The 27,166-nt window shown below is 38.8% G+C and overlaps 5 protein-coding genes across 12 annotated transcripts; 3 read left to right on the forward strand and 2 right to left on the reverse strand.

Annotated features, from left to right (window-relative positions):
• The first annotated feature begins 734 nt into the window (after positions 1 to 734).
• LOC145735709 (echinoderm microtubule-associated protein-like 2) lies at positions 735 to 13,359 on the forward strand. Of its 5 annotated transcripts, XM_081989692.1 has the most exons (15): positions 735 to 982; positions 4,048 to 4,155; positions 6,626 to 6,905; positions 6,959 to 7,075; positions 7,130 to 7,183; positions 7,239 to 7,346; positions 7,412 to 7,483; positions 8,020 to 8,134; positions 9,257 to 9,447; positions 9,508 to 9,580; positions 10,035 to 10,241; positions 10,297 to 10,692; positions 11,963 to 12,220; positions 12,271 to 12,840; positions 12,895 to 13,359. In XM_081989692.1, the coding sequence occupies exons 2-15, from the start codon at positions 4,068 to 4,070 to the stop codon at positions 13,018 to 13,020; spliced, it is 2,655 nt and encodes an 884-aa protein (XP_081845818.1). In that variant the 5' UTR covers positions 735 to 982; positions 4,048 to 4,067; the 3' UTR covers positions 13,021 to 13,359. The 5 variants fall into 5 exon arrangements, with proteins under 5 accessions (XP_081845818.1, XP_081845821.1, XP_081845822.1 ...); XM_081989695.1 differs by lacking the exon at positions 7,412 to 7,483; XM_081989693.1 differs by lacking the exons at positions 735 to 982; positions 4,048 to 4,155 and adding an exon at positions 6,114 to 6,261.
• A 624-nt stretch (positions 13,360 to 13,983) lies between these two features.
• Positions 13,984 to 19,784, reverse strand: LOC145735734 (uridine phosphorylase 1). 2 transcript variants are annotated; one of them, XM_081989776.1, is made up of 6 exons: positions 19,546 to 19,784; positions 16,275 to 16,398; positions 16,057 to 16,218; positions 15,817 to 16,002; positions 15,620 to 15,758; positions 13,984 to 15,569 (listed from the first exon to the last, which is right to left on the reverse strand). In XM_081989776.1, the coding sequence occupies exons 1-6, from the start codon at positions 19,572 to 19,574 to the stop codon at positions 15,190 to 15,192; spliced, it is 1,020 nt and encodes a 339-aa protein (XP_081845902.1). In that variant the 5' UTR covers positions 19,575 to 19,784; the 3' UTR covers positions 13,984 to 15,189. The 2 variants fall into 2 exon arrangements, with proteins under 2 accessions (XP_081845902.1, XP_081845901.1); XM_081989775.1 differs by lacking the exon at positions 19,546 to 19,784 and adding an exon at positions 18,452 to 18,819.
• Positions 19,785 to 20,515: 731 nt separating this feature from the next.
• LOC145735728 (uncharacterized) lies at positions 20,516 to 23,250 on the forward strand. Of its 2 annotated transcripts, none has more exons than XM_081989764.1 (8): positions 20,516 to 20,671; positions 21,387 to 21,594; positions 21,658 to 21,846; positions 22,154 to 22,268; positions 22,327 to 22,457; positions 22,513 to 22,709; positions 22,759 to 22,955; positions 23,008 to 23,250. In XM_081989764.1, exons 1-8 carry the CDS (start codon positions 20,618 to 20,620, stop codon positions 23,048 to 23,050), a joined length of 1,134 nt encoding a protein of 377 aa, XP_081845890.1. In that variant the 5' UTR covers positions 20,516 to 20,617; the 3' UTR covers positions 23,051 to 23,250. The 2 variants fall into 2 exon arrangements, with proteins under 2 accessions (XP_081845890.1, XP_081845889.1); XM_081989763.1 differs by having other exon boundaries at positions 20,517 to 20,671; positions 21,658 to 21,924.
• A 217-nt stretch (positions 23,251 to 23,467) lies between these two features.
• Tsp97E (Tetraspanin 97E) lies at positions 23,468 to 25,374 on the reverse strand. 2 transcript variants are annotated; one of them, XM_081989787.1, is made up of 6 exons: positions 25,215 to 25,374; positions 24,984 to 25,151; positions 24,791 to 24,900; positions 24,308 to 24,542; positions 24,118 to 24,223; positions 23,468 to 24,009 (listed from the first exon to the last, which is right to left on the reverse strand). In XM_081989787.1, exons 1-5 carry the CDS (start codon positions 25,272 to 25,274, stop codon positions 24,149 to 24,151), a joined length of 648 nt encoding a protein of 215 aa, XP_081845913.1. In that variant the 5' UTR covers positions 25,275 to 25,374; the 3' UTR covers positions 23,468 to 24,009; positions 24,118 to 24,148. The 2 variants fall into 2 exon arrangements, with proteins under 2 accessions (XP_081845913.1, XP_081845912.1); XM_081989786.1 differs by lacking the exon at positions 24,118 to 24,223.
• A 114-nt stretch (positions 25,375 to 25,488) lies between these two features.
• Positions 25,489 to 27,092, forward strand: CysRS-m (cysteine--tRNA ligase-like protein, mitochondrial). The gene has a single exon (XM_081989717.1). The coding sequence runs from the start codon at positions 25,527 to 25,529 to the stop codon at positions 27,069 to 27,071; it is 1,545 nt and encodes a 514-aa protein (XP_081845843.1). The 5' UTR covers positions 25,489 to 25,526; the 3' UTR covers positions 27,072 to 27,092.
• Positions 27,093 to 27,166: the final 74 nt, after the last annotated feature.

The following is a 27,166-nucleotide window of genomic DNA, read 5'->3' on the forward strand; positions in this document are numbered from 1 at the left end:
ATAAATAGATTATTAAAAGAGTCACCAGAATATAGAGAATTGGTGATTTTGTAACTTTATTCAAAAACCAATATACATTTACCTAGGTATGCAAGTACTAATTTTAAACACATCAGGAATTACTGTGTAACTGGGAAGTTGACCATTTTCTTAAAAATTAAAACTTTATAAAGGTTATGATGGAGTGAGCTCCCTGTAGCTAAGCGCAATTTTTTTATATCATACATACTATAATACAGGACTTACCTAGTAGGGAAATCAATCTGGATATTTTAAGGGCACTAGAAAATAAACGAAACCGTCTCAAAGTTGCAATATTACTGGAAAATCGCGAAAACTAAAGCTACAACAATTTTCCGATTTTAAATCCGCCATTACGGTTACACGTGAATGGAGGGGAAAGGGGAAACGCGTTGTGTAACCTGTCAAATAGTCAAATAACGTCCTTTTCTTTTAGTTATTTGATTTTAAAATCATAAAATCAGTAATCTAATTAAATTGAAAGATAAAACTCGGGCATCCTTTTCTCTCACATTGGTTTAACAAAGCACACAACATTTCCAGTAACCGAATCGATATTGAAATTGTATACCTTGTATAGGCTACGCAAATACGAATACATCTCTAATAAAAAACTATCTCTGTTTCAGTCTTCAACTTGCCGTCTAGATGGCATAAACAAGGACAGCCTACTTCAAACAGGTGATAATGGTGGGGAGGTTGGAAAATATGCACCGGTGCCAGTGCAGGCAGTCGGGGATGTGGCGTTTCAGAGTTTTGTTGTTTTGAATGTGAGAGGTAACGAGTCGTTACTCTGACGCTACGTTCGTTCTAAGTTACGTGCTTTAGTGTGATATTGTTTTCAAATTTAATCTTGTGTAAACTGTATTTTACCGTGTCTGTTTAGTTAGTGTTAAGTGCATCGACACTGGTTTTTAGTGTGGACCAATTTTTTAATTTGATTTGAGGATGTTTTTAATATGTAAGTACACATTACCCTAGGGAGATTATGGCCTAGTTTTTAAGCGCATTCTGTTGTGACTGTGTACCTATATTTAATGATTTTTTTTTAAATACACGTTGAAGGTTAAACTGCCCTTAAAATTCATTAGGGTCAAAGCTGACAAACTAGTAATAGTGTGAAGGTTACTTTAACAATTACTTTCACAGGATCACAGGGGTGGTATCACTATCAGCAATATGGAGTACCTATACACTGTGTAGGTTAGTAGATTATGATGATATAGTTTTACGAAAAGAGTTTAGTAATTAACAATGTAAATCACAGCATCAGTGTACTTGCAGTGTCTTTGGTTTGTGATTGGTCAAAAAAAGCAGCAATGTGAAACCTGCTTTTTTGACCAATCACAAACTAACCACTGTGCTGGTATTTTAAGGCAAAAGCTGCAGATGTGGACTTACTATCAGACATCACCAAAAAGTGTTTACAGTGTCTCACTCATTGTGCCAAAACAAGATGGCCTATGACACTTCTGCTAAAATATGCTTTTGGTTTTGGGTGAGAAACATTTACTTTGACTTAAACAGTTCACTGACTGTATGTTGGCAGTAAAATGACGGTGTCAAGTTGACAGTCCTGCAGACGTCATTAACAACATTTTAAATCATAATTATTTAACATTTACACCTTCAAATTTCATTATTTAACCAGTTAAGTAATTGCCAGTTACCATACATATTAAGCTTAAAGACATTAGATAACAGTTTATTGTGCTTGGGGCGATAACAGTAATTTTTACAGTCATTACGTAAAAAAAAATGTTTAACAATACTGGCCTGCACTTTCATTTATGCAAAATTTCGAATTCGAGGCTGGTTCAGGGGAGCAATTAGCCACTGGGAAGTAGGTTTTGCAGTTAATCAAAATTTCCCGTTATTATTGCTACTAGAAACTGGATGTTTTTAAAAAAATCTGGAAGTTTCCACTAACTTAACCAGATGGCGAAATTCCTCAACCTTAAACGGATTTTCACCGATAAATAAACGTCATTTGCGCGTTTAGTTTAAGGGTCAATGGTACTGCCGTTACGTTGAGTGTGGCGAATTTTTCGAATGCCTATGCAAATCGGCCGCGATGGTTCCGGGTACTACTCGACAGGTTGGTACCGAAAGTGCATCTCTATTGGCATACTATAATTGGGCCAATAAAAAACATGGTTTTTTTAATTAATTTACAACGTTTAATGAAACTTGGTTACTGTTTTATCAGCAGAACGTTAGGGAGCGTTTGCGCTCCCCTTAACAACCGCAGAAGGGGTGGCATTTCCTGTCGGTACCACCTGTCTGTGGTTGACTCATCCACACCTGCCTAAAATGTTTCCTATTTTAGTTAAAAAGAACCTAATCATCATAATTAATTGGCTAATTGGTGCAGCAATCTTGATCCGACCAGCCAATGAACTTTGATGGTTGGGACTGTTATTGGCCTTTTCTCCAATCAACCATAAAGTTCACGGGACCGGACAGTAATTTCACTGGTCTGTTGGGTTCTAGTCGGAACCACCCTGCGATGTGTAACTGGTACTGAGTCATTTATTATTGCTTGAGAAACGGCGGTTCTGCATTATCTGGGAGTTTGCCAATTTTATAGGGTGCCATGACGCGTAAAAAGTGGGTTCCGTTTTTGTTTTCACTTGACAGTAGTTGTTTGCAAAATCAATTTGCAATATTACGTCCACAGACAAGGATATCTAGGTAGTTCATTTAAGTCTGACAATTTGAATACATTTAGGACTGTCAGCTCCCACTCTGACGGAAAAAGGACATAGGCCTATTTAGTTGGTAAAAATCATTAATTTTGTCAAGTTTATTTTCGTTTGACTCTTATTGCCATGATAAGCCCACTATCATGACATCATTCCAGTTTTTGGACAGTTCAAAGTGTGACTCATTGTCTTGTCGCATCCACTTTAATGCCTGTCTAGATACAAATAGAACCTGTTCATTGATATATTTTTATTATTCATATTTCTGTCAGAGGAGTACTGTCAAATAAATTAATACTTCAAAGTTTATGATTGGTCACAAATTGCCACTAATTAACTAGTCGTGTTATTAATGACAAACGGATATTGACCTCCTAAGGCAACAACAAGTGATTGGGGGATAATACTGGTATGCAAAATACCTTTCTTTGAAAGTTGCCCAGGCTAATAGGAAACGTCGACAATTAGAATCGGCTTTTTGCGTACGCAAGATGAGATTATGCTAATCCGGTTGTGCTGTTATTGTCATAAAAACTGGCGCGTCATCAAATCGGATCGTTGTGACGGCCGTTAGCCGGAAAATTCGAAATTGGAGCGTATCATCAGCGCCACCTTTCGTTGTTATGTAGTGTGGTCAAATAATTGCACGTACAAGAATGCGCCCGCATTAACGTGGGTGGGAACGTGAGAGACTCGGAAAAGAAAGTTTTGCCAATCGCACAGTTAAATTTATAATGCGAATCTAGAATTGTTTTGCATTGTGTTCGTGCGCAACTCTCGATGGGATTGTTCCCATGGCCGTTTACTTCTTCAGAAACCATTTTTATATACACAGGGTGTCGACTGAATTTGATATGGACGGACCCAGTGGCGTTGCGCTAAAAACCATGAGTTTTGAAGGGGGTAACTTGAATTACACCGCTCTCACTGCACTTGAAACAATAAAACTTCCGACGACCGGTGTCGATTCCTCATTCATCGGGTCGTTTCCTGCCCCGTGGATCGAACAAAAGAAACCACGCATCCGTTCTCAGGCTGATCCTTTTACGTTTTGTGTAATATTCCATTCGGTACATAATGTAATGGCCGTTGGTTATTATAATTCAATCCGACGTCTTCCTGCTGTTCTCTCTCAAGTCATTTGAAACATAGGAAGTCAAAACAGAGTGTCTTAATTCCGAACGCATTCTTGATCGTATAGTAATAGTAGGCCATGATTTTGACAGATCGTTAAACGATGTGAACTGTCAAGTGACGCCATATTTGCTTTACTAGCTTTAATGTCACCATGCTATTACTTGATTTTTCACTTATTTTACAGGTAAAAAACTGTTCAACTAAATGGGATTTCCAATGCTGGACGGGCAGTATCGACCCTCGAACGGTATGCATCTCAATGGCGACTCGATGGAGAGCCCGGACGAAAGTCGTAAGTGTTTTTTTTTTCTGTTTCTCTCGAGTACCTGGCCACTTGTCCTTTACCCTCCTTATCGAGGCTTAAGCCGCGTTTACACCAGTACAGCATTGAAAGGTTGCGTAAAACGGGGACGCAGCACGGATACGTAATTTTTCAACCCAGTTTGGGCAACGTCATAATAATTAATGCGGCTTAAATCTCCAGTTAAGGCAATTGGTAAGCTGACGAGCGCTACGATTCAGAGTGTTAATATATCAAGGCTGCCGCGTATTTCTATTCAATTACAAAGAAAGTGCCAATTTAGCCGGGAAATCGTTTCGGTGTAATGGGGCACTTTAGGCCTGCACTAGAAGGCTATATTGAAAGTGAAACGTCAAGTGCCCCTTTCTCTGTGGATGTCCGGTATAAACCTGCTGCTAGAAACAAAATGTATGGTTTTTGGGCCACTCTGTATTTCTGCAAATTTGCGCTCTCATCCTTACCTTGACAGCAGGTAAATAAAAAACGCCCACCTAAAACAAAAGAAACGCCATTACGTAATATAACGGCCACCCACATTTCCGGAAAATGATGCCAAGACTTGTTTGACACGTGACTCTCAAAATTTGACAGTTGCAGTGTGCAATCTAATAACACGTCACGTTCGGTCAATTCTTATTTTTATACCTCAATAGTAATGATAGTGGTTTGGTAAACATTCGCGTGACATCATCAGGGATTTAGCCTGAGCATCATGTATATTTTTAAAGCCACCGTCTTTTGTTTAAAGTGTTTGATTTACATCGATAAGTGGTTTTAAGTATTGATTAGAATTTATCGCTAGCAGCCCGGTATTAGCGAGGGATCTGAGGGCAGATTCGCGATAAATGACTGGGCAAGGTCGTTCCGTATTTACTTTTTTTTCTGCGTAATAATTGCCAACCTTACAAACAGCATTGTTTAGTTTTTCGCCCACCCGAAACATTTGAATTTCATGTAGTTATGCTAATGTGGCGCCTCTTTACAGTGGCCGTTATTGACACCGTTTGATTTATTACCGGAGGTCGTAAACCCCCTTACAAGCCAGCACACGCAATAGTCTGTCAAATGACGTATATTGTCTGGTGATAAACATGGCAACGCAGCACTAACCGGAAAGACGGTATACGCAGCCATCCCTATTTTCTCGTTATTTATTTTTAAGATGGTAATAATTATGCAAATGTCGTAAAATGCGGTTTGTGCCATTGAAACGCGGCTCGTTCGTGTATGCAAATTAATTTGCCGGTCGCGCTATTTGACTTGTGTAATAATCGTTAACCTTGGACTGAACGATGATGCTTTGCTTAGAGGATGAGCCCTGAACCCTGTCAGAAATTTTGACAGAAAAAATTGTCATTTTTTTTCCTTGAAAAATCCGTCAAATTGACAGTTGCACAGTACTGATTGTATTGCAACTATACTGTGCAAAATAACACAATTTTTATAGCAGTTGTAAAAATGTTGTAGATCTAATGTCGAGGTCGCACACCAGTGTTTTTAACGGAACGAGGTTAGCAGCAAATTGTCATTTCAACTGGTACCCAATATAAGAACCAAATGGTTCAGTTAATTAATAATTTAATTAAAAATTCTATTGTTTTTTTTTCAATTACATCAGCAAGTTGTTTGTTCACCCTTAGGTTTGATGCAGTATCCCATATTACTGTTACCCAACCCAAATTAGTCAACTTTAGTTGAGATACTTCCTTCCAGTATTGTTACCATTACACATTTAAAAAATTGCATAGTTTCCGCACATTTTTACCGACCTACAGTTGCACAAACAACGTTGCCAAACTATCAATCCTATACGCACATTTACAATTAAAAACAATTTTGATTAGGTCTCCTGACCTCTTCCGATTATCATTCCTGCACTGAATTAAACAAATTCAAATTACAGTGAAAGTGTCGCGTGTTTGGTGGTGATTTCTAGTCTATTTTAGACAACCAACCCACTGTGTGGGTTTACACCCTTTAAAATTTCTGATTAAGGGTGAATTTCTGCAATAATGTTCAAAAGATACCGGCAGAAACCCGAAGTTAACTTGAACTTGTACCGGACCGCGTTACAAAATTCTCTAGAAAACGCCTATCGTAAGTATAAATGTTTACCAGTTAATTAACATTGGATTGGGTAACAGAAAATGTGCCGAGCAATGTCCTTCATAACAATGTAAGTAACAGAAAGCGCCATCTCTGGGGTAGTGTCAGCTTTAACGGTTGCAAGCTTTACCACCAGATGACACTAGTTTAGTATTAAAGTACCGATTTACAACACAACAAACACTGACAGTGTCACATTCAGACTAAATTCAAAGTGAATTACATTATCCACCTCCACTACCATTTTGTCATGTCCCCGAGTTACATTCCCAAATTTTGTGGTCATGCACCTCAAAAACGACAAGGTTGTAGCCAATTTTGTTGAAAGGCACTATAAAAATGTATTTAATTTTAGATGAGATGCTTGATACAGAGAGTCGTGGAGTGGCCGGAAGGGTTGCAGATCTGGAAAGAAAAGTGCTCGAACAAGGGGATGAACTGGTCTGCCTCAAAGCCACCCTGGCCGAGGTGTTACGCCGCTTGAACATTCTCGAAGGGATGAGAAATCCTTCTGGAAACACTTCTTCCAGCCCTTCCACGCCGGTTCGGATCAACGGAAACTCCCCCCTTAGCAGCATGTTGAGACAACGACCGTCCAGTTATTTGTCCGGCTCGAAAGTGGAGAACGCCAGGAAGTTAGTTTGGTCGCCTATACAACTGACACTGTACTCAATTGCGGGTTTTTAAGGTACTCAGGGTCATCACTACCTCAGAGGCGTGCTGTTCACTATCAGTCCACTGGGAGCCTACACTCGGACAGTCACAGCTCGAGTAGTGTCAGCCCTATTCCTTCACCTTCTCCCAGGTAATTTTAGTCTAGTTTTTAAGTCACTCTAGACAGTGTTGTGCATGTTTTTAGAGCCACCCCACTACCGTTAAACACCAAACGTCAGCTGTCAGTTACGAGTTCCAGGTAAGTGGTGTTGTACAGTGCAGGTTCGGACTGGCTTAAACATTACTCTAATTAGTGGCAGTTCGAATAACGTAATTACCAGTCCGGCCACAGCTTTGCACAAACGCTGGAGCTCTACGGGGGATTTCAATCAGAGTGGCGCCACCTCTGGCATGCACAGCAAGTAAGTCAAAAGCATGTGGTTTTTGTGTGTTTTTATTTTGTTTTTTTAACATTTTTGTTTTCTAGATTCTCCACCAAGTCTTTTATGAATCTGTTTAAGTCTAACGGCACTTTTTCCAGTCCTAATTACAAGCACGGGTAGGTTTTTGTTTTAATTTTGTTTTGGTTGAATTTGATACAAGTTGAGTGAAATCACGTGACTATTCGTCGAATGATCTAACACACCATGTTTGTCCTACGTACTAATAGTTTTTTGACATTGTTTGCACTGTTGTCAGATTTTTTGATCATTCACATGTTCTGGTTGTCTAAAAAAAAAAAAACTGATCTAGACTCGAAGCAGACGTACCCAACACTGAATGTTCTTTTTTGTGGCACCAAAACGGAAATTAACGTTTATATGACACGCTCCAATGCCTAAAGCGTAAACAACCGAATTGTTTACAGTCGTACAGTTTTTGCGGCCGCGCTAGGGTTTGTAGATTAAATTCGTGTGCGTTAGAAATTTCACCCATATCAGCGGTTCAGTATTAGCAAAGATACCAAAGGAAAATGTCGAGTGTAACGTACGCAAACAAGCACGTTAAAAAGGTGTTGAGAGACCCAAAATTCAAGTAGGAACAAAGGTGAATAAAAGTCAGTTTAGAAAGAGTCTAATGTTAAGGGTTTTACAGGACCAAGGACGCCATCTACAATGACGAGGACAAAACGATCAAAATCTATCTGAAGGGTCGACCTGTTATCCTGCACGGGCCTACTAACCTAGTAGAAAACTATGAAATAACCAAGGTAGGTTATTTGATATTCCAATCCCAGTTGTCTTGTTCAGTAAATTTTGTCCAGGATTATCCATTGACTAATAATGCAGTGAATCATTTTACCAAGTCAAGTCCTCTTATCAAACCCCAAACCAAACTGTATAAACAAGCTGTCTTAAGCAATACTTCTTTTAAAAAAGTTACGCATAAGTTCTATTAAAAATCAGGGATTTGGTTTCTGGGAAAACGCTGGGACACGTCAATATTTATTTTTGATTACGATTTTTTTTGATGATAAATGAATGTATACAGGGTGACCCAAAAATATGTTAAAATAACTCAATTAATATTTAGGTTAGGTTAGGACCCAAAATATGTTAAAATAACTCAATTAGGCACTTCGACAAACTGTCATCAACAGCTGTTTTGGACAGACGTAAATTTTTGTTAGGGCAAACAGTCCATACCTTCTTATGGGAAATAGAGATTTATTTATCATAAATTTATAGTTTTTGAAATTTACAAGAAGAATATGCCCGGTTTTTGTTGTGTGATCAAATGTGGAAGTAGAGGAAACAGGGACAATGTAGGGTTTTTCCGTATTCCACGTGTTTTAACCCCAAATCACAAAAAGCATCTTATTGAACTACATAGTAGTTACTCATACTTATTCTCTCTCTGATTAGAATTTATAAATCACTTTTAACTGCTTTAAAAAGCTCAAAATCACAAGAAAACTGCAAGTAACACCTTAAAGCTCATAAGACACCAAACTGAATTTTACGGTGTTTGCCCTAACTAAAATTTTTGTCGTACATCAGCTGTTTTCCTTAAGTGCCTAATTAATATTTAGGTTAGGTTAGGACCCAAAAATATGTTAAAATAACTCAATTAATATTTAGGTTAAGTTAGGTTAGGTTATACTTGGACTTCGATGCAGAATCCAAAAATGAAATAAAAAATAGAGGTTTCCATTTGAAAAAATAAAGTTGACAGTCGTAACTTGTTTTTGGGTCACCCTGTAAACATGAATTTATTATAAAAAAAAAATCGGTGTGCCCAGAAAACAAATCCCTGATTTTTAATAAAATTTATACGCAACTTTACGGGGACACACCGTATATCACACAGTACCAATAAGATAATATTATAGGTTCAAACGGCTCCGATTCAGAGATTAAAACTAGATTGGGTGTACGGGTACAGAGGGCGCGACTGTCGTTCCAACTTGTACTCTTTACCGACAGGAGAAATGGTGTACTTTGTAGCCGCCGTGGTAGTGCTCTACAACGTGGAGGAACAAAATCAGCGACACTACGTCGAGCACACTGATGACGTCAAAAGGTTTGTATTGGTACTACAATCAGTGCGAAACGGTTTAATTACCACAAATTTCGTTTTTAGCTTAGCTATTCACCCGAACAAAATGCTGGTAGCCACTGGACAGAGTTCAACCACAGACAAGCTGAATGGCCGGGTAAGACAACGTCCTCTGCAATGTGTTTTAGATATTGTACCGTCGTACTCCTTAATGACACACTTCTTGTACAACACTGTATATTGTTTACAAACAATAAACTGACACTGACTTTTAACCTCGTTATCTGACAACTTCAACTTCACTACAACCATCAACTCAACAACTAACTAACCAGGCCTGGTTCAGCTGCTTATTTATATAGGCTTCCATGGTTTCTAGAAAGTTCCCAAATATTCATGAAATTGACTTTCTCTCTCACACTCATTAAGCTATAGCATAAATCTCTCTCTATATAAGCAACGGAGCCAGGATTTTCTAGAACACAGACAAAAGAATGTAGAACGTAAACAAAGCAACGTAACATACAGGGGTAACAACAAATAACTAAAGAAATCCTAACTAATAATCAAAAGTTCGCTTCGCAACAATATTAATGAAAGTGTCCTTAAAGGCTCACATTAGAGTGTGGAACTCTGTGTCCCTGCACACTCAAGCTGTCATCGGAATGAACGATTTCGAGTTGGCCGTGTGCTGTCTGTCATTTTCAAAAGCAGACGGTGGCTCCCTTTTAGTGGCGGTGGACGAAGCTCCCGACCACATTATATCAGTGTGGGACTGGCAGAAAGGTGAGAATGGTTCCAAAATCACCGAAACCAAGGTAATTCAATCATTGTCCGCTGTTTACAAATTAACTAAACAAGTGTACAAAATAGTGTTCAGTGGACACGATCATAGCTGCCGAATTTCATCCGTTGGAACGCAACACCATAGTGACGTGTGGCAAGTCGCATATAGCGTTTTGGACGTTGGACGCGGGCGGCACTTTGTACAAACGGATGGGGGTGTTCGAGTCCCGCGACAAACCGAAATACGTCACCAGCGTGGCGTTTCTACAATCGGGCGAGACCATCACCGGAGACTCGAACGGCAACTTGACGGTGTGGGGCCGCGGCACCAACACCGTGTGGAAAATGATCAAAAACGTGCACGACGGCGGCATTTTTTCCATTTGCGTCTTGAAGGACGGCAGCGTCATCACGGGGGGCGGCAAAGACAGCCGCATCGTTCAGTTCGACTACAATTTAAGCCGAACTGGTGTAATTAGTCAGGTGAGAATTTATAAATGCCATGTTAGTCACGGAACATTGTTGCCAGTTGTAAACATATGTATATAGTTTGATTCGTGAAAGTTGACCAAAGAAACTAGTCAAAATGTCAGTTGTACTCCTTTACTACTAGCAGTCACAGAAATACGTATACCTTGATTATTATAGCCGCATTCGTTTTCAAGCTCCATGGAGCGAGCAGAGCTTTTTTTGACGTCACAATGACGTAATTTGACAATTGGCGAAATTATATTTTTGCCAAATTACGTCATCGTGACATCAAAAACGCTCTGCTCGCTCCATGGCGCCTGAAAACGAATGCGGCCTATAACTTGCACGTCATAACACAGGTGATTCTATTGCCAACCGAAATTACTGGACAATAAGCCTTAAAATATGTTGGCAATAGTGCGCAATGTTGCCGACTGTTTTCCGGTTTTCTTGCTCCTGATCATTAAGTGTCAAAATTTGACGTAAATATCAACGTTTTCGATATTTGTTGTGACTTGTGATCCTATTTTACGTTCCTGTGGTGATTAAACGGTTCATTTGTGGACAAACAACACTCCAACAATCTGCTACGTAACTGTCTGTTATGCCAAAACCGTCGAATAGTGGCACTAAACAAGTGATAAAGCTTACTTTTATAGTTTGATCTAAAAATGTGTCTGCAGTACTAAATGTACGCAAGTAAACATATCTCCATTATTACTCAAAGTTTATGCACAAATGCTGAGTAAAACACATCAAATCTCAAAACTCTCAACTTAGGGTCAGGAGGGTAATAATCATGGGTATATAGTTGGATTTTTACCTTTTGAGAATGACGTCATCTTTTTACATCTTTGTTTATCGCATATCACGTCGTCCTGTCAAATTAAAAACGTTGACATTTACTGTCACTTTGATTTAAACGAATATCCAAGGTATAAAAATGCCGCACTACAACGAGCAAGCCCATATGCTAATTTTAAATGTGCTGCTTTTTTTCGAGTACGAAAAGAAACAGTTTCCAGATGTCAACTGAAACTCTCATGATTACTCATTTTTCAAAGCATTTGTAGGTTAAAATTTGTGATCTAATTCCAGATATGCGTGTTTTTTCACCTGCATGACGTCATTCTCAAAGGGTAAAAATTTGACTATATGTGTCCTAATTCCTAGAATTTGCCTTTGTCACGTAATAGTCAACTTTTGTGAATCAGACTGTATGTTATAACACTTGACGTATACACTAGTCTACGAGTGAATCAACTGAACGTTTTTAAAACAGATCGAAAGACACTATGGAGGTGTTCGAGTAATCTCAGAGGGACGTGGTTCCCAATTATTGTTAGGTACGACGCGTAATTGCGTTTTGAACGGAACTCCCGAGTTAGGGTTCCAACCGATTATTTTGGGACACAGCGATGATTTGTGGGGTTTCGCTCCCCACCCCAGTTTACCTCAGTTTGCCACCGCCGGCTACGATAAGGTGCTCCAGCTGTGGGAGTCCATGTCGCATAGTATTTTGTGGAGCAAAGATATCGGGGTAGGTGGCGTGACTATCACAGACGTCAGTTAACACTTTTTAAATCGTAGGAGCAAGCCCAAAGCGTTGCTTTTTCCCAAGATGGCGCCGTGATCTTAGTAGGTTGCGTTACCGGCAAATGGATGATCTTTGATGCGCAGACCAGAGAATTGTTAGGTTGGCACAGTGACGGCAACGAACCGATCCAAGTAATTAGTTTTGCACCTGACGGTGGCATGGTGGCGCTAGGATCGCGTGATACTCACATCTACATCTATCAAGTGAGCGAGGACGGAATGAAGTACAGCAGAGTGGGACGTTGCTCCGGCCATTCCAGTTACATTACCCACCTCGATTGGGCGTTGGATAATCAGACATTGCGTAGCAATTCGGGTGATTACGAGCTGTTGTTTTGGAACGCGGGCACTTGCAGACAAATCCCACAGACGGCGTTGATGAGGGACGTGGAATGGGCCACAAATAATTGCACTTTAACGTTTACTACCGTGGGAATTTGGCCAGAGAACGCAGACGGTACGGATGTCAACTATTGCGATCGAAGTCACGATGGTAGATTATTAGTAAGCGCTGATGATTTCGGCAAAGTCAAATTATTCAGTTATCCAGTTATTCAGCCTAAGGTTGGTTGCCTGCAAGGTACAAGTTACTCGACTCTATTTAGTTTTTATTTTCAGTCGTTGCACCATACATACAATGGTCATAGCAGTCACGTGATGTCAGTTGGTTTCTTGCACGATGACACTCGAGTGGTGTCGATCGGTGGTAAGGACACCGCAGTGTTACAGTGGATTGTGTCGTAACGTCATCGTTAATTTAAACCAATTATAGTGTCTTAAGCGCAATACGAGGCCTTAATACTTACACACATTTTGGTTCTAACTATACAAAGTGTATTATTAGTATTATTCATTCCATTGTGTTAACAGTTTTAATCTGAACATATTATGTTTGTGTAGTGCGACGTCTAAACAGAGGTTCAGGCTCCTTTTAAAATTAAATTGAACAGTGCCACTCTTCTTGTGTAAATGTTACTTTTCGGTTTTTAGTTTTATATTTATATTGTGTTTACTACTTAATCGCGCGTACCTATTAAATGTAGGAACTCTTTCTATGTGATAATAAACAGTAACTTTTACATATTTGTTTACTTTTTTTTTTGACAAAACAACGGCACAGCAGTGAAACAATACGAAACGTAAATAGTATATTGTACAACAAGGGTGAATAAGATGGCCATATTGCACGAGGACGAAAATTTGTTTGACAATCGGACGAGGACGATATTGACAATTCGCCCGAGTTTTACAGTTGAAACTTTTCCGTATTTACATTTTATCAGTTTTGACGCAGTCAAAATTTGACCGGTGTCCCGGATGACAGCTGATTAACTTCGTCTTTTAGGTTGAGGTGTTGAATGGATTTGATTTATTGTAAATTGTAAGTTTGCATCATTTGCTTTATCATATAATAAATTAGATGTTTTTATTTTTTAATTGAACCCTAACTGAAACTTGAACGGCTTTTTCATTGCTTCAAAACATAAGCCAAAATGCAATGTTTTGATGCCAACTGTCAGTGAGAGGATGACAATCAGAAGAATTACTTTACGTTCTAGATTAGCTGTAATTGGTCTATTTCATATGGCACAGTTGCGGAAAGTCTAGGTTTCTGTATTCGTTCAACCGCGTTGGCAATTGCCTACTTATCCGTTCTCTAAACTGTTAAGGAATGAACCATTATTCCTGTAGGAGTAGAAAAAACACTTTTTCTGTAAATAATGTATTTCAAGCCAACACACACGGATTTCTTAATGGTTTAACAATATTTCTTACTTCTCTATATGTTAATAAATGTAAGTATATGTGCACCTGAAAGAGATGAACTGATATAATTATCAAACACTTGCTTATTATTCCTTCTACACCTCATACTGGCTGAAATTGTGTAAACAATTACTTATAAATAAAAAATTATAATAATTCAGCCTGAACACGTGTAGATAACAAACACTTAACTAATATAGTGATATACTCTCTAACAGAGCTTAAAAGCGACACACATACAAATCAACCGATATGCGATCAACAAGCAACTTTCGCATATTTTTTGTAGGCTTTAAGGTGATTTAAAGATTCAGGCGCGTCGTTGTTTATGTAAAGTAACGAAAAAACTTAACAACTTTTGCAGGGAGTACCGTCCCTTCTTATTAATGTCTTTTGTAAGGCTTTTTATTATACTGAGTCTGCTCACACTACTCAGTGTATTATTGCTGCTTGCTCTGACTCTTTCGGTTGAACATCGTTGCGTTAATGAGGTTATGAGGGAACTGTTGAGGTATAAAGCAGGTCTAAAAGTAAAATTTTGTGATATGTTGTTGGGGTGGGTGCAAATTTTGATGCAATCACATGCTGGATATGAGGTTTACAAAAATTTTGGGGCTCTCAATGATTGAAGTATAAAAGGTTTTAGCATGTGAACATCAAAATTTTACTCTTTATATGTATGTAACAAAGTGCGTCAAATGTATTATTCCCCTGTAAAATCAACGATTGTTTAAGGTAACTTCTTACCCACTAACAATACTGGTTTGAAACCGCCCTATAATAGTACTAATCATTATTATTATTAAAGAGGTATATTGACATTTATTGTTAAACCGCCTCACTAAACTAATTACTTACTACGAATATAACAATTAGCAAAAGTCAAATTTAACCATAAATATACGTTTTACGCGCAAGTGTAATAAAAATGCGTACAGTAGACGCTTCCAGCGTAATTTGAACGTTGGAGCGTCACTGTTCATGCTTGCGCGGGTTTTGTGCTGTGTTCCCTGCCCCAGCTACGTTTAAAAATGTTGTCCCCTATAAAAAAATAAGTAAAACTACGGCACTTTCGCTCCAAAACAAAATCATCAACAAATACATAATAACTACGCCTATTTACAAAAATAGACAAATCATAGTCGATTACTCGAAAGTTTGGGATTCTTGCTGTACCAGTTTGAACCTTCTGGGACTTTTCACTGCTATGGAACCGTGTCCATCAATCGAGGTCAATCGGCCCTTGGTTTGCAAGTACCGTTTGATGTACCGTGCTACTAATGTTTGAGGTCTTGTTTGGTACTCGTTCATTACTTCTTTAGGTGCTGCCACCTGGTCGCCTTTGAGACGATTCAAGAAAGTGACGCATACTATGGCCGCCTTGATTCCAGCCTGGTGCGTCAACGCAGAAAACGGTATCGCCTCCATTTCGATGTTTTTCACTCCTTGCTTGATCAAACCCTCCAGATAGTCGTTTTTGTCCGCCTCTGTGTAGTCGCAGAATGCTCCGTCAATCCTGCCCTGACCTGTACACAACAACTATTAGTACAAGGCAACAATCTAATATGTTCTGGACCTTCGTAAAAGTCTTCAGCACACATGGTCGTGCCCGTAATGGTGTCGTAGGGATCATCGGAGGTGGCCAAAGCTTTCAATTCCCTAACCACCTTTTTATCCAAGATAGCGGGACGTGTCACTACTTTTCCCAAAATGGGCTGCAAAAACAGTCACTTGGCAACACTGACCAATCGAATATAAAAAAAAAACACTCACCACCGAGTAGTAGGAGTTGCCTAAACCGTCTACGGCTTGATCGGATATCACCACGGTGCCTGGCTCCACTCCCAAACCACCGCACGTGCCTATTCGGAAAAACACAGGATCCTTGCATTTGGCGTGGTACATTAGTTTGATCATTTCATGGAGAAGGATACCGATCGATGCCACGCCCATACCATGCTAGCAAAATTGACGTCATTGAATATTTATACGAAAAAGCAGTGCTTAACTTACACTGACTGATATTACCGGTCCCACTTTGTACATGCTGTACCTGTATGAATACTGACTGATATCCATCAGTGTAGTCCCGGTGGGTAATTTGTAACCGATTTCCTCCATGATGAAATGTGCGAAATTTTCCATTCGTTTCGGCGTGCCGCCCATGCAGACAAACTTAAAACGGAGAAATTATGCCGTTTTGTTTGAATTTTCAAGTCTTTCAGTAATACCTTGACGTCACCAAACATTTCCACCAGGTCGTGCGATTCACTACCCAGCGCGATATGGTACAAGATGTCTTGGTCCATTAGTTCAATGTGTGGATTGCGTAGCTTGACGCTACCGTCCGGATACCTATAAATGTTTATTAAATTTTGCATATAAAATTAAAAGACCATAAAATAAGACTGGCCATAGCAAATCCATGTAACTTACAAAGAAACATTGCTAAAACGTAAGACAAAGATGGAAATCTAGTTAAAAAACGAAGTATGTCATGAATGGTACCGCGGCGTTGTCACGTTGCAACTAATCTCAAATTGCATTTGCATTGCATTGCAACTAGTGTCAAATAACATCTAAACTAAAAAAAAAATTTTAATATTGTTTATTATTTACAAGGGTGGCCAGATTAGAACTGACCAAAAAATAGGGATTTGGTTTTCTTTAGGGGGTTTTTTCCGGTGGAAAAAAAATTTACTAGAGTACTAACTGGGGATCTGGGGTAACCACCCCTTTTGGAATAGTTTGAGTTTATGAGGAACGCACTACTACCAGAATTTAATCTTAAAAGAAAGCAGAAGTTTTGGGCTACATTTTGACGTTTGAACGAACCTCCTAGCTGTCATAAGCACCAAGTTGTTAGGATCTGTCAAATTAAGACACCTTCATAATTTCTAGTACTCTCTATTGTATTTCATGTCAAATATCTCGGGTATTTGAAATTTTTGAAAGAAAATTGCCTACAGGTAAACGATAACCAAAATCATGTGCTACATTTTGACGTTTGAACGAATCTTCTGGCTGTCATAGTAACCAAATAAGGACACCTGTCATCTTAAAAGACATAGAAGGAAAAAAAAAGAGGGGAAAGGAAAGTTTCTCTGTCTGGATAGATTTCCTATGGCCTGTTGCTTTTATACCATTAGCATCGTCATATTGCTAGTTTTTAAACTTGTCTTTCAGCATACTTAGAGCCAGTTGTATATACAGGTGTGGTAAATCCAAAAGCGACCATAGGAAAACCGTGTAACGGACAGAGAAACGTAGGTAATTGCATGCGCGGGAGAAAGACACAAAGCGAAAAAAATATCAAGTAGGCCATATTTGTAGCGCGCTGTTGCCAAACGCCGTAAATAAGTTTGTCGAGGGTATTGAATACTTACGGCGTTTGGCAACAGCGCGCTAAAAATATGGCCTACTTGATATTTTTTTCGTTTTCTGTCTTTCTCCCGCGCATGCAATTACCTACGTTTCTCTGTCCGTTACACGGTTTTCCTATGGTCGGTTTTGGATTTACCACACCTGTATATACTTTAGCAGTTCAAAGACCGGTTCAGTGGAACTGCAACTGGTAGTTGAACTTTCCCATACGAAATGCATTGCTGTCAAAGTGACATTTCTGACTTAAACCAGGTTCAAAGGTTGAACCACCTTTGGCGTTTCAAGTTAAGATCGCAGCGCCAGTTGAACTAAAATTGGGCAACCCATTCCTAACCTAACATTACAAATAATATGACACTGTCACTGTCAAAATCAATGTAAACAAATGGAGAAATGACAGCTGGAATGCCCCCTGGAACTGTTTTCGAAACTGATCACCAGGGGGAGTATCTCTTATCTTGAAACGCCAATAATTGTACAACTGGGCCTTAATGATACTGACAAGGTTTTTTTCACTCATTCATATTACCAATATTATTAGAACACTGAAATAAATCCATTTCGATTTCACTTCCTTTCCTTTCGGTTTCACGGCCTTTAATTTCTTTGTAAATATTGACTCAAGTGGCCTTAAAACTCCACTTCAGTTAATATTGACGTTTATGATAAAAAGGTACAGACGTTTGTGTTTTTAAAGTATTTCAAACTATTTTCCCATTACCTTGAGTGGTCGCGGTCGTCAACTGATCCAGTCTGATAACTTTTTAATGCGATACACTACTTATCGTGTATAATCAAGGTCAAAAAAAATGCTAATGGCAACACCTTTTTCGACAAAATAGTTGCAATCTAATTTGACACTTTATGTGAAGTGTTTAACTATTTTGCTGAAAGGCGCATTATAGCAGTTTCTGACACATTTAAATCAAGTATATAATGTTGTAAATGAGTAGTCATTTATGATTAAAACATTGTGTGATCAAGGTTAAATAATATTGCAAACGGTATAAAGAAAATGTATTACCTAGTTGCCGAATCTTTGTTTTCTTCGGTTTCCTCATTAGGACGCACGCACTTTTCCGACATGTTTCCAATTTTTTTTTCAACTACCAACTGTTTGTCTTTAGTATGAACAGCTGCACTGCAACCTGGTGTCTCACCCGAACACACCCACTGAGGGGCTCTTATAAATAAGGTGCAACGTTGCAATTAAATTATCTACCGATAAAATTTAATCCACATAATAAACCTGAGTTTGTAAAACGTGTAAATTCCCCGAAAATTAAACCGTATATCGCGCAATAAACACCATGACCCGTTGAAAATGCAACCTTTAATATCCGGTGAAATTAGCCAATTCGTCGAGAAACAGCTGCACCACAACGCTTCTCGGTGAACTGACTACAAAAAAAATTGAAGCATCTTATCATTGAAGATATTATGATGAGTGGCCGAAGGTCCACGAACGACACAGGACCGTATTTGGATGAGTTTTATTGATGGCTACAAAGAGGCCGACCGCAGTTGGTAGCGAGGTCGTTATTGACGGCAAAAAGCAGGAAATTAAGCAACTTACATGGTTTAACACGTGCGTGAAACGAAGAAAATTTGTTTCTTTTTGTACTTTCTCACTCACCCACTTAAAAAAGGGTGCTTTTTGTCTTAAGGTCTGGCAAACTATTTGTATAAGCGCCGTTATATTAAAATTACTTACTCACAGCATATTGTTGTTAGTTTGTGATTGGTCAGGAAAAAGCAGCTTTCAGCTTACTGGCTTGACCAATCACTGGACTGAGTGTTTAAATCAACAAGCTGTGGATTGTTTGGGTGTCCCCGTGGACTTTGTAATCGATCAAGTAATCCAGATCGATTTCTTTCATTTGATCGATTCGTAATCGTCTCGGTCTGTTCCCCTTTTGTTCGCGCCCATTGTGGTCATGCACACTCAGATTAGAAGGGACAAGGTCATAATTTCGCTCTCGAAACATAAATAATATAGGCGATCACTCAGAGATTATAGAAAAAATGTGGTTTAATGACGTGACAAAGTTTAACGGTTACATAAGGATTATAATAATTGTTTCTATTGAAAACAAATCAGAAACAATAAAGACTTACTCGTCCCTTTCTTCGTCGGACGCTGACATGGCAGCGGTGAAGGTAAACACGTCCGTGATTACTGTTTTGAATGTTTTCGGGACAAATTTCACTCCAATAATTGAGGACACACCCCGAGGACAGACAGCGATACGCGTATAAGTAAAAACGGCTATTTGTTGCGGGCACAAGAGGGCAAAATCGACCACCCTCAAAACATCCCAGTCTGCGTAGAGCTGCCTTTTTGTGAAAACGGTCAGTGGCGGTGCCGCCAAGTCCTCCTAAATTCTCAACCCTCTCGTACTAGAAATGACATTAACCACAAACACTCGGCCTGGAAACTTGCGCGGTGCTGGCAAAACTGCCCTTAAACTTCCTGCCAGCCTGTTCAAAATCCCTGCTCCCGCCATTCCAGTGGATAGCAACAGGACAGACTCGGGAGAAGGGGGTAGAAGCATCCCTTCATAAAGTTTTCGGGTCAATAACACTCAAACGGAAGAAAAAGTGTCATAAACAATGCACATTGCCTAATTACGCTGTATAACGGTCGACCTTTTAACGGTATTAATTGAGGATTACAGCTTTAATTACCGGTTAATTGACCTGCATTTTTTGATGTGACAAAACTTGGTAGTCTGACATCCTCCAAACGCGGATATTGAACTTGCTAAAAAAAAAACAATTATTCTGGTCCTGAAAGTGAAAACCGCAAACCCCTTATTATAATAAAGTGTCGATGACAGTATAATTTTACGTAACGCGTTAGGTAACTCCCTTCCCCTCCTTATTCATCATCATAGAGTATGTATCACCAGTATGTGGGCCAAAACCACATATTGCAACCACACACAATAGTGGAAAATGTCCATTAGCCTTTTTTCCTCGGTACTTCCTGAAAACTGATGCAAGGACACCGAACGCACTAAGGTCGCCTTTAAGAAAACTACTCAACCAAATCGTTACATGCAGATTATTCCCTAACTATATAATGTTAGTCTGGCGACAGTTTGAGTCAGTTCAAGTCCAGCCTCCTTTTGGAATTTAAGTCCCTAAAAATACAAAAAAAACTGTACGCATAATATTGCAATTTAAAATGAGTCGTGCTAGTGGTATTTCGATTTTCATCGTAGCAATTTGCGCTATGCAGGTAAGAACCTTTTCATTTTAAATAGTTTTCAAAGTTAAATTCAAAAACTGTACAAATATTTTAAAAATAATAAAATACACTTGTGCAAGTTTTCTTGACACTTGGTGACTCATATACAATGCTAAAGTTAAAAAACACTCAGTTAAATGTTGAAAATTAATCTTTATAACAACACTCAGTATGTATGAATTTTCTTTACACTTAGTTACTCACTGACAATGGTTAAGTTAATAAAAACTCAGTTAAATGCTAAAAAAAAAAACATTAAAAACCCTTTTGGATGTATGAGTCTTCGTGACACTTGGTGAATCATATCCAATGCTAAAGTTAAAAATCACTCAATTAAATGTTGAAAATTAACCTTTATAACAACACTCAGTATGTATGAATTTTCTTTACACTTAGTGACTCACTGACAATGGTTAAGTTAATAAAGACTCAGTTAAATGCTAAAAAGAAAAACATTAAAAACCCTTTTGGATGTATGAGTCTTCTTGACACTTGGTGACTCAGTGAGAATGGTTTCAGTGCACTTACTTGATAACACAGTTTACCGGCTATAAAATTTTACGTGCCTTATTAGCCTTACACACTGTTGGACAAACTCCCTCTATATATTAAATTGCTCCAATTTCATCAATAACAGTAACTTGTTGAATTGAATTTGAATGTGTGAAAAGGGTCCAAAACTAACAATTTTTTAAATTATTTCCAGGTTATTTGTGATGACGATAGCAAGCCATTATTCGACCGAAAACCGATGTACAAATATCGTTACGAGACGGAAGACATGATGAAAACGTCAGAAACGCAAGTACCGGTGCACGGATACCACGTGGTCGAAGGGGGTTACTACCCAGCCGAATCAGGATTGGTCGGGGCGGCCGTGGCTCCGGTTGGGGTGGGCGTAGGACTTAACACTGGTAGCGTCCCGTTTCCGCCTGGTTACGGCTGCCGATGTCCTCAAGGCGAATTTGATTTTGCAGGAGCGATCGGTGGAATTAGTCCCATCGGTTTGGGCGGAGTCGGTGGAATTGGAGGAGTTGGCGGACTGGGAGGAATCGGTTTGCATGGAGGACTTGGAGCTGGCGGATTAGGTTTACAGGGTGGAATCGGTCAGATCGGAGTTGGAGGCCTGGGCTACGGACATATCGGACCCCAACTCATCGGCGGAGGTGGAGTAGGCACCGGAATAGGAGCTGTAGGACTAGGCGGTGGCGGTGGTTATGTTGCCCCTATTGTGCACGGCTATGGTAGGCAGCAGAAATTCACCCTCGATATTTAGTTCTCGATTACGTAACACTGTTGTAACAAACAAGAATTGTAATTGTTGTGGTTGCATGCTTGAAAGTGGTCGAAACTCGTTTTTTGTATATATTTTATAAAATGGTACAGTTTGTAAGATAAGCAATAAAAAAAACTATAGGCGTTGACCTTGACCCCGTAGTGAACCGGCAAAGCGGTAAGTTTGATTTATTGTAGGCGGTGAGGAAGTGGCCAAGAGCGAATTCAGTGAAGGCAAGAAGAACGTTGAGGACGCTAAATACGAAAAAGCTCATGGCCAGAAGGGTGAAGAAGTAAGCCAAGGAAAAGAAGGGTTGGTGAAACCAAACTACATTTGTAACGAATTAATCCACACATCAAAACTTTAACAGGTACTCATCAGGAGCTGAAGCTGTTAAAGACGTCAAAGGTGAAGAAGGCTACTACGCCAATAAGGCCGGAGCCAAAAATGTAGTAGAAGACGGCAAACAGTACCAAGGAGGCCAACAATACAACCAAGAAGGTACACACCCTCATTTCTAACCAAATCTGCATACTTAACATTATACGCACATAAGGTAAAAATGGTGCTGAGCACTCCATCAAAAAGGGCCACAAAAAAGGACACGTAATCAAAGGCTTCAAATCATCCCACCATAAAGATGAGACCGGCAAAACTGAAGAATACTACGATGAAGAGCATGATGAAGCCGACAACTATGCCTTCAACGGTCAAAACGGACAGTTTGGACAAAAGGGAGCATCCGCTTACAAGGTTCAACTTTCCTAATTTCTACGAACTCTTTTATAATTCTTCTGTACAGGGAGGCCACGAGGACGGTAAATTCAACGAGCAGGAACACAAAAAGGCCGGACATGTAAGCAACGAGTTTGCACTCAAAAAGGAGAACGCCGATCAAGGCAAATACGGTGAGAAGAAATACGCTGGAGGCGAGTCGTCTTACGGAGTAAACGCAGGTGCCGACCAACAAAGTTTACTCGGACACCAGGAGAATGCCAAGTGAGTTCTTTAGTAACCTCACATTTACTATCACTGTTGTGCTTTGTTACAGGTTCGTCAAACACCATCCAGTGCCTTTCTACCATCACTACTAAACGAGTAAAATAACACGAATTCTTGAGTCAAATATAGGATCATCGTTATAGCCATCGAATTCAATCGCCTTTAAAATAATATTATTTATTGTGTTAGTGCGTTAAGTATAATGTTTGTCTCTATACGATCTGACATTTTTTATAACGTTTTGTATGATGTGAGTGTGTTGAGTTGAAGCAAAAATAATAAAAGTTTTTTTACAAACGTTGTTGTTTCAAATCGTTTTGAAAAACTCTATTTAAAACTAGGAGTCACCTGACCTAACATTTCCTGTTTTCTCTAAACCTTTAATAGTTTTGTAAAGCAATAATTGAAAAATGCGGCAAATCATTGAAAAAACAAGAGAATATGGCAAAACTGCATACTTGTGTTGATTGTGTCAACTGGAGACGACTTTTGATTATGAAAAAAAAACATTTAATGAACTACATTGTTATGTTTATTCGATAAAGGCTTTATTATACACATATACATACATACAAGAAATTTAAATAGCCAAAGCTAGAGTATGAGCAATAGGAGATCATCAAGGCTTATTTACCATTTAGTATGTAAAGCAGAAAACATATTATACTAAACATGTATAGTATTTTTATAGTATATAGTTATAACAGTATTGTCTTTAATACTATAAGGGAAATTCAAATTAAGGATACACCACACACAAGGAACAATATAGTTTCAAAAGTGACTTATGAATAAATTATAAAAAGAGACGTATAAATTACCCAAAAAAATATACAAATAAAATCAGTATAAAAAGTCTTTGGTAAAATGGCGCTGGTGACCACAAAATGAAAATGCATTACATCCCATACTCAAAATAAATTAATGACTAGAAAAACTATATAGCACACTAATATGTGAATGTTTGTTGACTAGGAAATACAGCGATAGCTTTGAGATGATGAGGGTTCTGCTGGTTACGATGTCGTCTCGTCAATATAACTCCCACTATCTAGAACAAATCACCTTCAGTAGGCAAAGAAACTCAATCCCACAGAGAAAAGCAACAAAATGCAAACCGAAAATACTACAAAGCCACTACAGAAACAAACACACCCACCATCTGGTACAGAACCACCAATATTACGGCACTATAGGAATGCACTTGGGTTAGCACGTGGATCCTTTTGGTTACGGTAACGTACAGTTAACAACACTCCCATAAACTGTGAACAACATGCCAGACCACCCAGTTAATAAGTATTAATAAGTGAACAACCCAGAATTGTGACTATTTTATAAAAACTCACCTCAGTGAAGCTAAAAAATAACCCGATCCAACCACAAAGTTTAAAAGCGTAGTTTATGGTGCTTTGCAGCTTTTTTAAGCAACCAGGGCATTGACAATGTGCATGGTCCACATTAGTACAGCACCGGGTACCAACTTGTTCACATACTGGTGGTATGACCACTTTGTCCACTTCCTTGTCAAAGCCACAGCAAGTGAATGTGTTTTGGACATTTAATCTGGTACTGTTATCAACCCTGCAAGTTTACTAAATGTAGACACATTTTTGACAGTTGGTCACCAAGAATAAATACTATTCAAAGGTAATTCACTAATTCAGTAGACCGTTTAGGTGGTAATAAAATAGCATTAAAATAATTTGTGCCTCAAGTTAAGGTCAAATGTATTAAGATGTCTTATAGGACTGAAGTCAAGACACTTTAGACATACACTAGATCAGTGTAACCATAATAATACCCAACTAAAAAAATAAATAAATACACACCTAGTCCAACCTTGTTCAGCCCATTGTTCCTGCTGGGACTCATTCACTCCCAAACAAGCACAAGCCACTGAAAACTGTATCAAAAACAGTAAGAACAGAATTAGCATGTACTAAAGTTCAAGTTAAGGACTTGATTAGATTAAATTCAACTGGTTAAGTGGATAATCACTTGACCAAAAAAAAAAAAGGATACAAAGAACAGCATCACTTGATGGTGTTTGATAGCACCCATAAGACCCAGCACTGATATAAGGATTAGTATAATGCCGCAGGCCAGGATGCCACCCACAATGGGGAGGTTAGTCACCAGGGAGGCCGCACGTCCATACACGGCCACCCCAATCAGAATACATCCTACCACCTAAGGAAATTTTGGGGGCTACCATGTAGTGTCCTATAAAGCAGTTTATCGACCTAAACTTACCACGTAAAGGACGTTTAAAGCTATCAAAGCGTTCTTGGAACACGTAAAACCACCGCACATGTTTGTAAAACAATTTTTTATAATTTGTGGTTTTTTCTGGTCTTGGACTTTGTGCACAACAAACTCAGGCCTCAAAGGAGCAGTAAAACAACTGTCACTGTCATCCTGCCATATTTGTTGTCCCTATCTCCTTCTAATCTAACAAATTAGAAAAAGATGATAAAAATTATCAAATTTGGCAACACCACACTGTCTCTCTATAAACAAAAACATAACCACACTATCAGAGATGCTGAGAGATTCAAAACAATCATGTTTGCATTCAATAAATTCTATTTCCAATTAAGCTCAGCTACGATTCAACGTTTCAAGCACACGTGGACGTTACCCCAGGGCTACGCCACCCCAATAACCGTCTACAATTGCGTGACACGACGTAGGGAGCCGTTAATTGTACGTGACAAAGACGCGGTGACATGGTACACTTGTGGCCCCACTGTCTATGACTCTTCCCACCTGGGCCACGCCAGCTGTTATGTGAAATTGGACATTATTCAACGGATTCTCAGCCAGCGTTTCGGTCTAAGGTTGGTTACGTGCATGAACATTACTGATATTGATGATAAAATTATTAAAAAGGCTCAAGAGTTGAAAGTTGATTTCCCTGTAGTTTCGCGCCAGTATGAAAAAGAGTTTTGGGACGATTTGTTTCGACTTAACATTCCCAAACCTGACTTGGTGCTTCGAGTAACTGAACATATCCCATTAATTTTGGATTTTATAAGGAAGTTAGTGGATGATAAAGTTGCTTATGTAGCTACAGATAATTCAGTTTATTTTGATGTAACCAAAAGCCCTCACCCAGTAGGGAAATTACAGAACATTCCAGACACACCTCCTGACTCATCCAATCCCCACAAAAAATCCAAAGCTGATTTTGCATTATGGAAAGGAGTTAAATCTGAAGAAGAACCATTTTTTGATAGTCCTTGGGGCAGAGGCCGCCCAGGTTGGCACATTGAATGTTCAGCACTAGCTTCTTTGGTTTTTGGTAAAAACATTGATATTCATGCAGGTGGTTTAGACTTGAGATTCCCACACCATGAAAATGAGGAAATTCAAAGCTGTGCTTTCCATCATACTGACCAATGGGTTAATTACTGGATGCACACTGGACATTTACATTTAAAGGATTCTGTAAAAATGTCTAAAAGTTTGAAAAACACAATATCCATTCAACAGTTATTGCAAAACACAAAACCAGAAGTTTTTAGAATAGCATGTGCCAAATCTCATTACTCTAGTCCAATGGAGTTCACTGTTGAACTGTTAGAACCATCTGAAAATTGTTTAAAGAGTTACACTAACCTAATAGGAAGCATTGCAGAGATTAAGAAAGGAATTATTAAACCAACATTGAATAATGATGTCCTAAAAGTTTTGCTGAGTAAATCAGTCACAGAAATTGATGTTGCCCTGTGTGATGATTTTAACACACCCAAAGTATTTAAAACATTGGATTCTATTGTTTCTAGTGTTAATCAGATGATTCACTCCTCAGCAACTTCATCAAACAATACACCAACAGAGCTGTACTATGTTTTAGCTCTAGGCAATTTGATGGAGGATGTCTTGAACCTCTTTGGTGTTAGTTTGAAAACGTCAGCAACCCAGCATCAGGATGATGCTACGGAATTTATAGAGTTATTAGTGAAATTTAGACAGGATGTTAGAATTATAGGTTTAAATCAGAAGAATCAAGACTTATTAACACTGTGTGATGACTTAAGAGATAATTTAAGAAAATGCGGACTCACGCTTAAAGATCGTGGTAAAGTATCGTCATGGAGTAGGTAAAATTAAATTTTTTTGAATAAACTTCCAATTTTATTTCTTTTTCAAGACCCTTAAATTTTAAGAAAATTTCCTTAAATCTAATTGGACTAAAAAAA

The sequence above is a fragment of the Ips typographus genome, linkage group LG11, assembly GCF_016097725.1.
Source record: "Ips typographus isolate SLU linkage group LG11, UJ_Ityp_2.0, whole genome shotgun sequence".
NCBI classification, from domain to species: domain Eukaryota; kingdom Metazoa; phylum Arthropoda; class Insecta; order Coleoptera; family Curculionidae; genus Ips; species Ips typographus.

Coding starts and splice junctions, on each gene's coding strand:
- CysRS-m (XM_081989717.1), top strand. CDS start 25,527: ATGTTTGCATTCAATAAATTCTATTTCCAATTAAGCTCAGCTACGATT.
- LOC145735728 (XM_081989763.1), top strand. CDS start 20,618: ATGAGTCGTGCTAGTGGTATTTCGATTTTCATCGTAGCAATTTGCGCT. Junction 21,595..21,657: donor GGGCGTAGGACTTAACACTG/GTAGCGTCCCGT, acceptor TTGATTTTGCAG/GAGCGATCGGTGGAATTAGT. Junction 22,956..23,007: donor GGACACCAGGAGAATGCCAA/GTGAGTTCTTTA, acceptor GCTTTGTTACAG/GTTCGTCAAACACCATCCAG.
- Tsp97E (XM_081989786.1), bottom strand. CDS start 25,274: ATGTGCGGTGGTTTTACGTGTTCCAAGAACGCTTTGATAGCTTTAAAC. Junction 24,901..24,983: donor ATCAAGTGATGCTGTTCTTT/GTATCCTTTTTT, acceptor CTTGAACTTTAG/TACATGCTAATTCTGTTCTT. Junction 24,010..24,307: donor TATTTTTTAGCTTCACTGAG/GTGAGTTTTTAT, acceptor GATTTGTTCTAG/ATAGTGGGAGTTATATTGAC.
- LOC145735734 (XM_081989775.1), bottom strand. CDS start 18,513: ATGTCGGAAAAGTGCGTGCGTCCTAATGAGGAAACCGAAGAAAACAAA. Junction 16,219..16,274: donor AAATGTTTGGTGACGTCAAG/GTATTACTGAAA, acceptor CTCCGTTTTAAG/TTTGTCTGCATGGGCGGCAC. Junction 15,570..15,619: donor TGCTGAAGACTTTTACGAAG/GTCCAGAACATA, acceptor TGTTGTGTACAG/GTCAGGGCAGGATTGACGGA.
- LOC145735709 (XM_081989692.1), top strand. CDS start 4,068: ATGGGATTTCCAATGCTGGACGGGCAGTATCGACCCTCGAACGGTATG. Junction 7,076..7,129: donor ATTCCTTCACCTTCTCCCAG/GTAATTTTAGTC, acceptor GCATGTTTTTAG/AGCCACCCCACTACCGTTAA. Junction 10,242..10,296: donor CCAAAATCACCGAAACCAAG/GTAATTCAATCA, acceptor TGTACAAAATAG/TGTTCAGTGGACACGATCAT.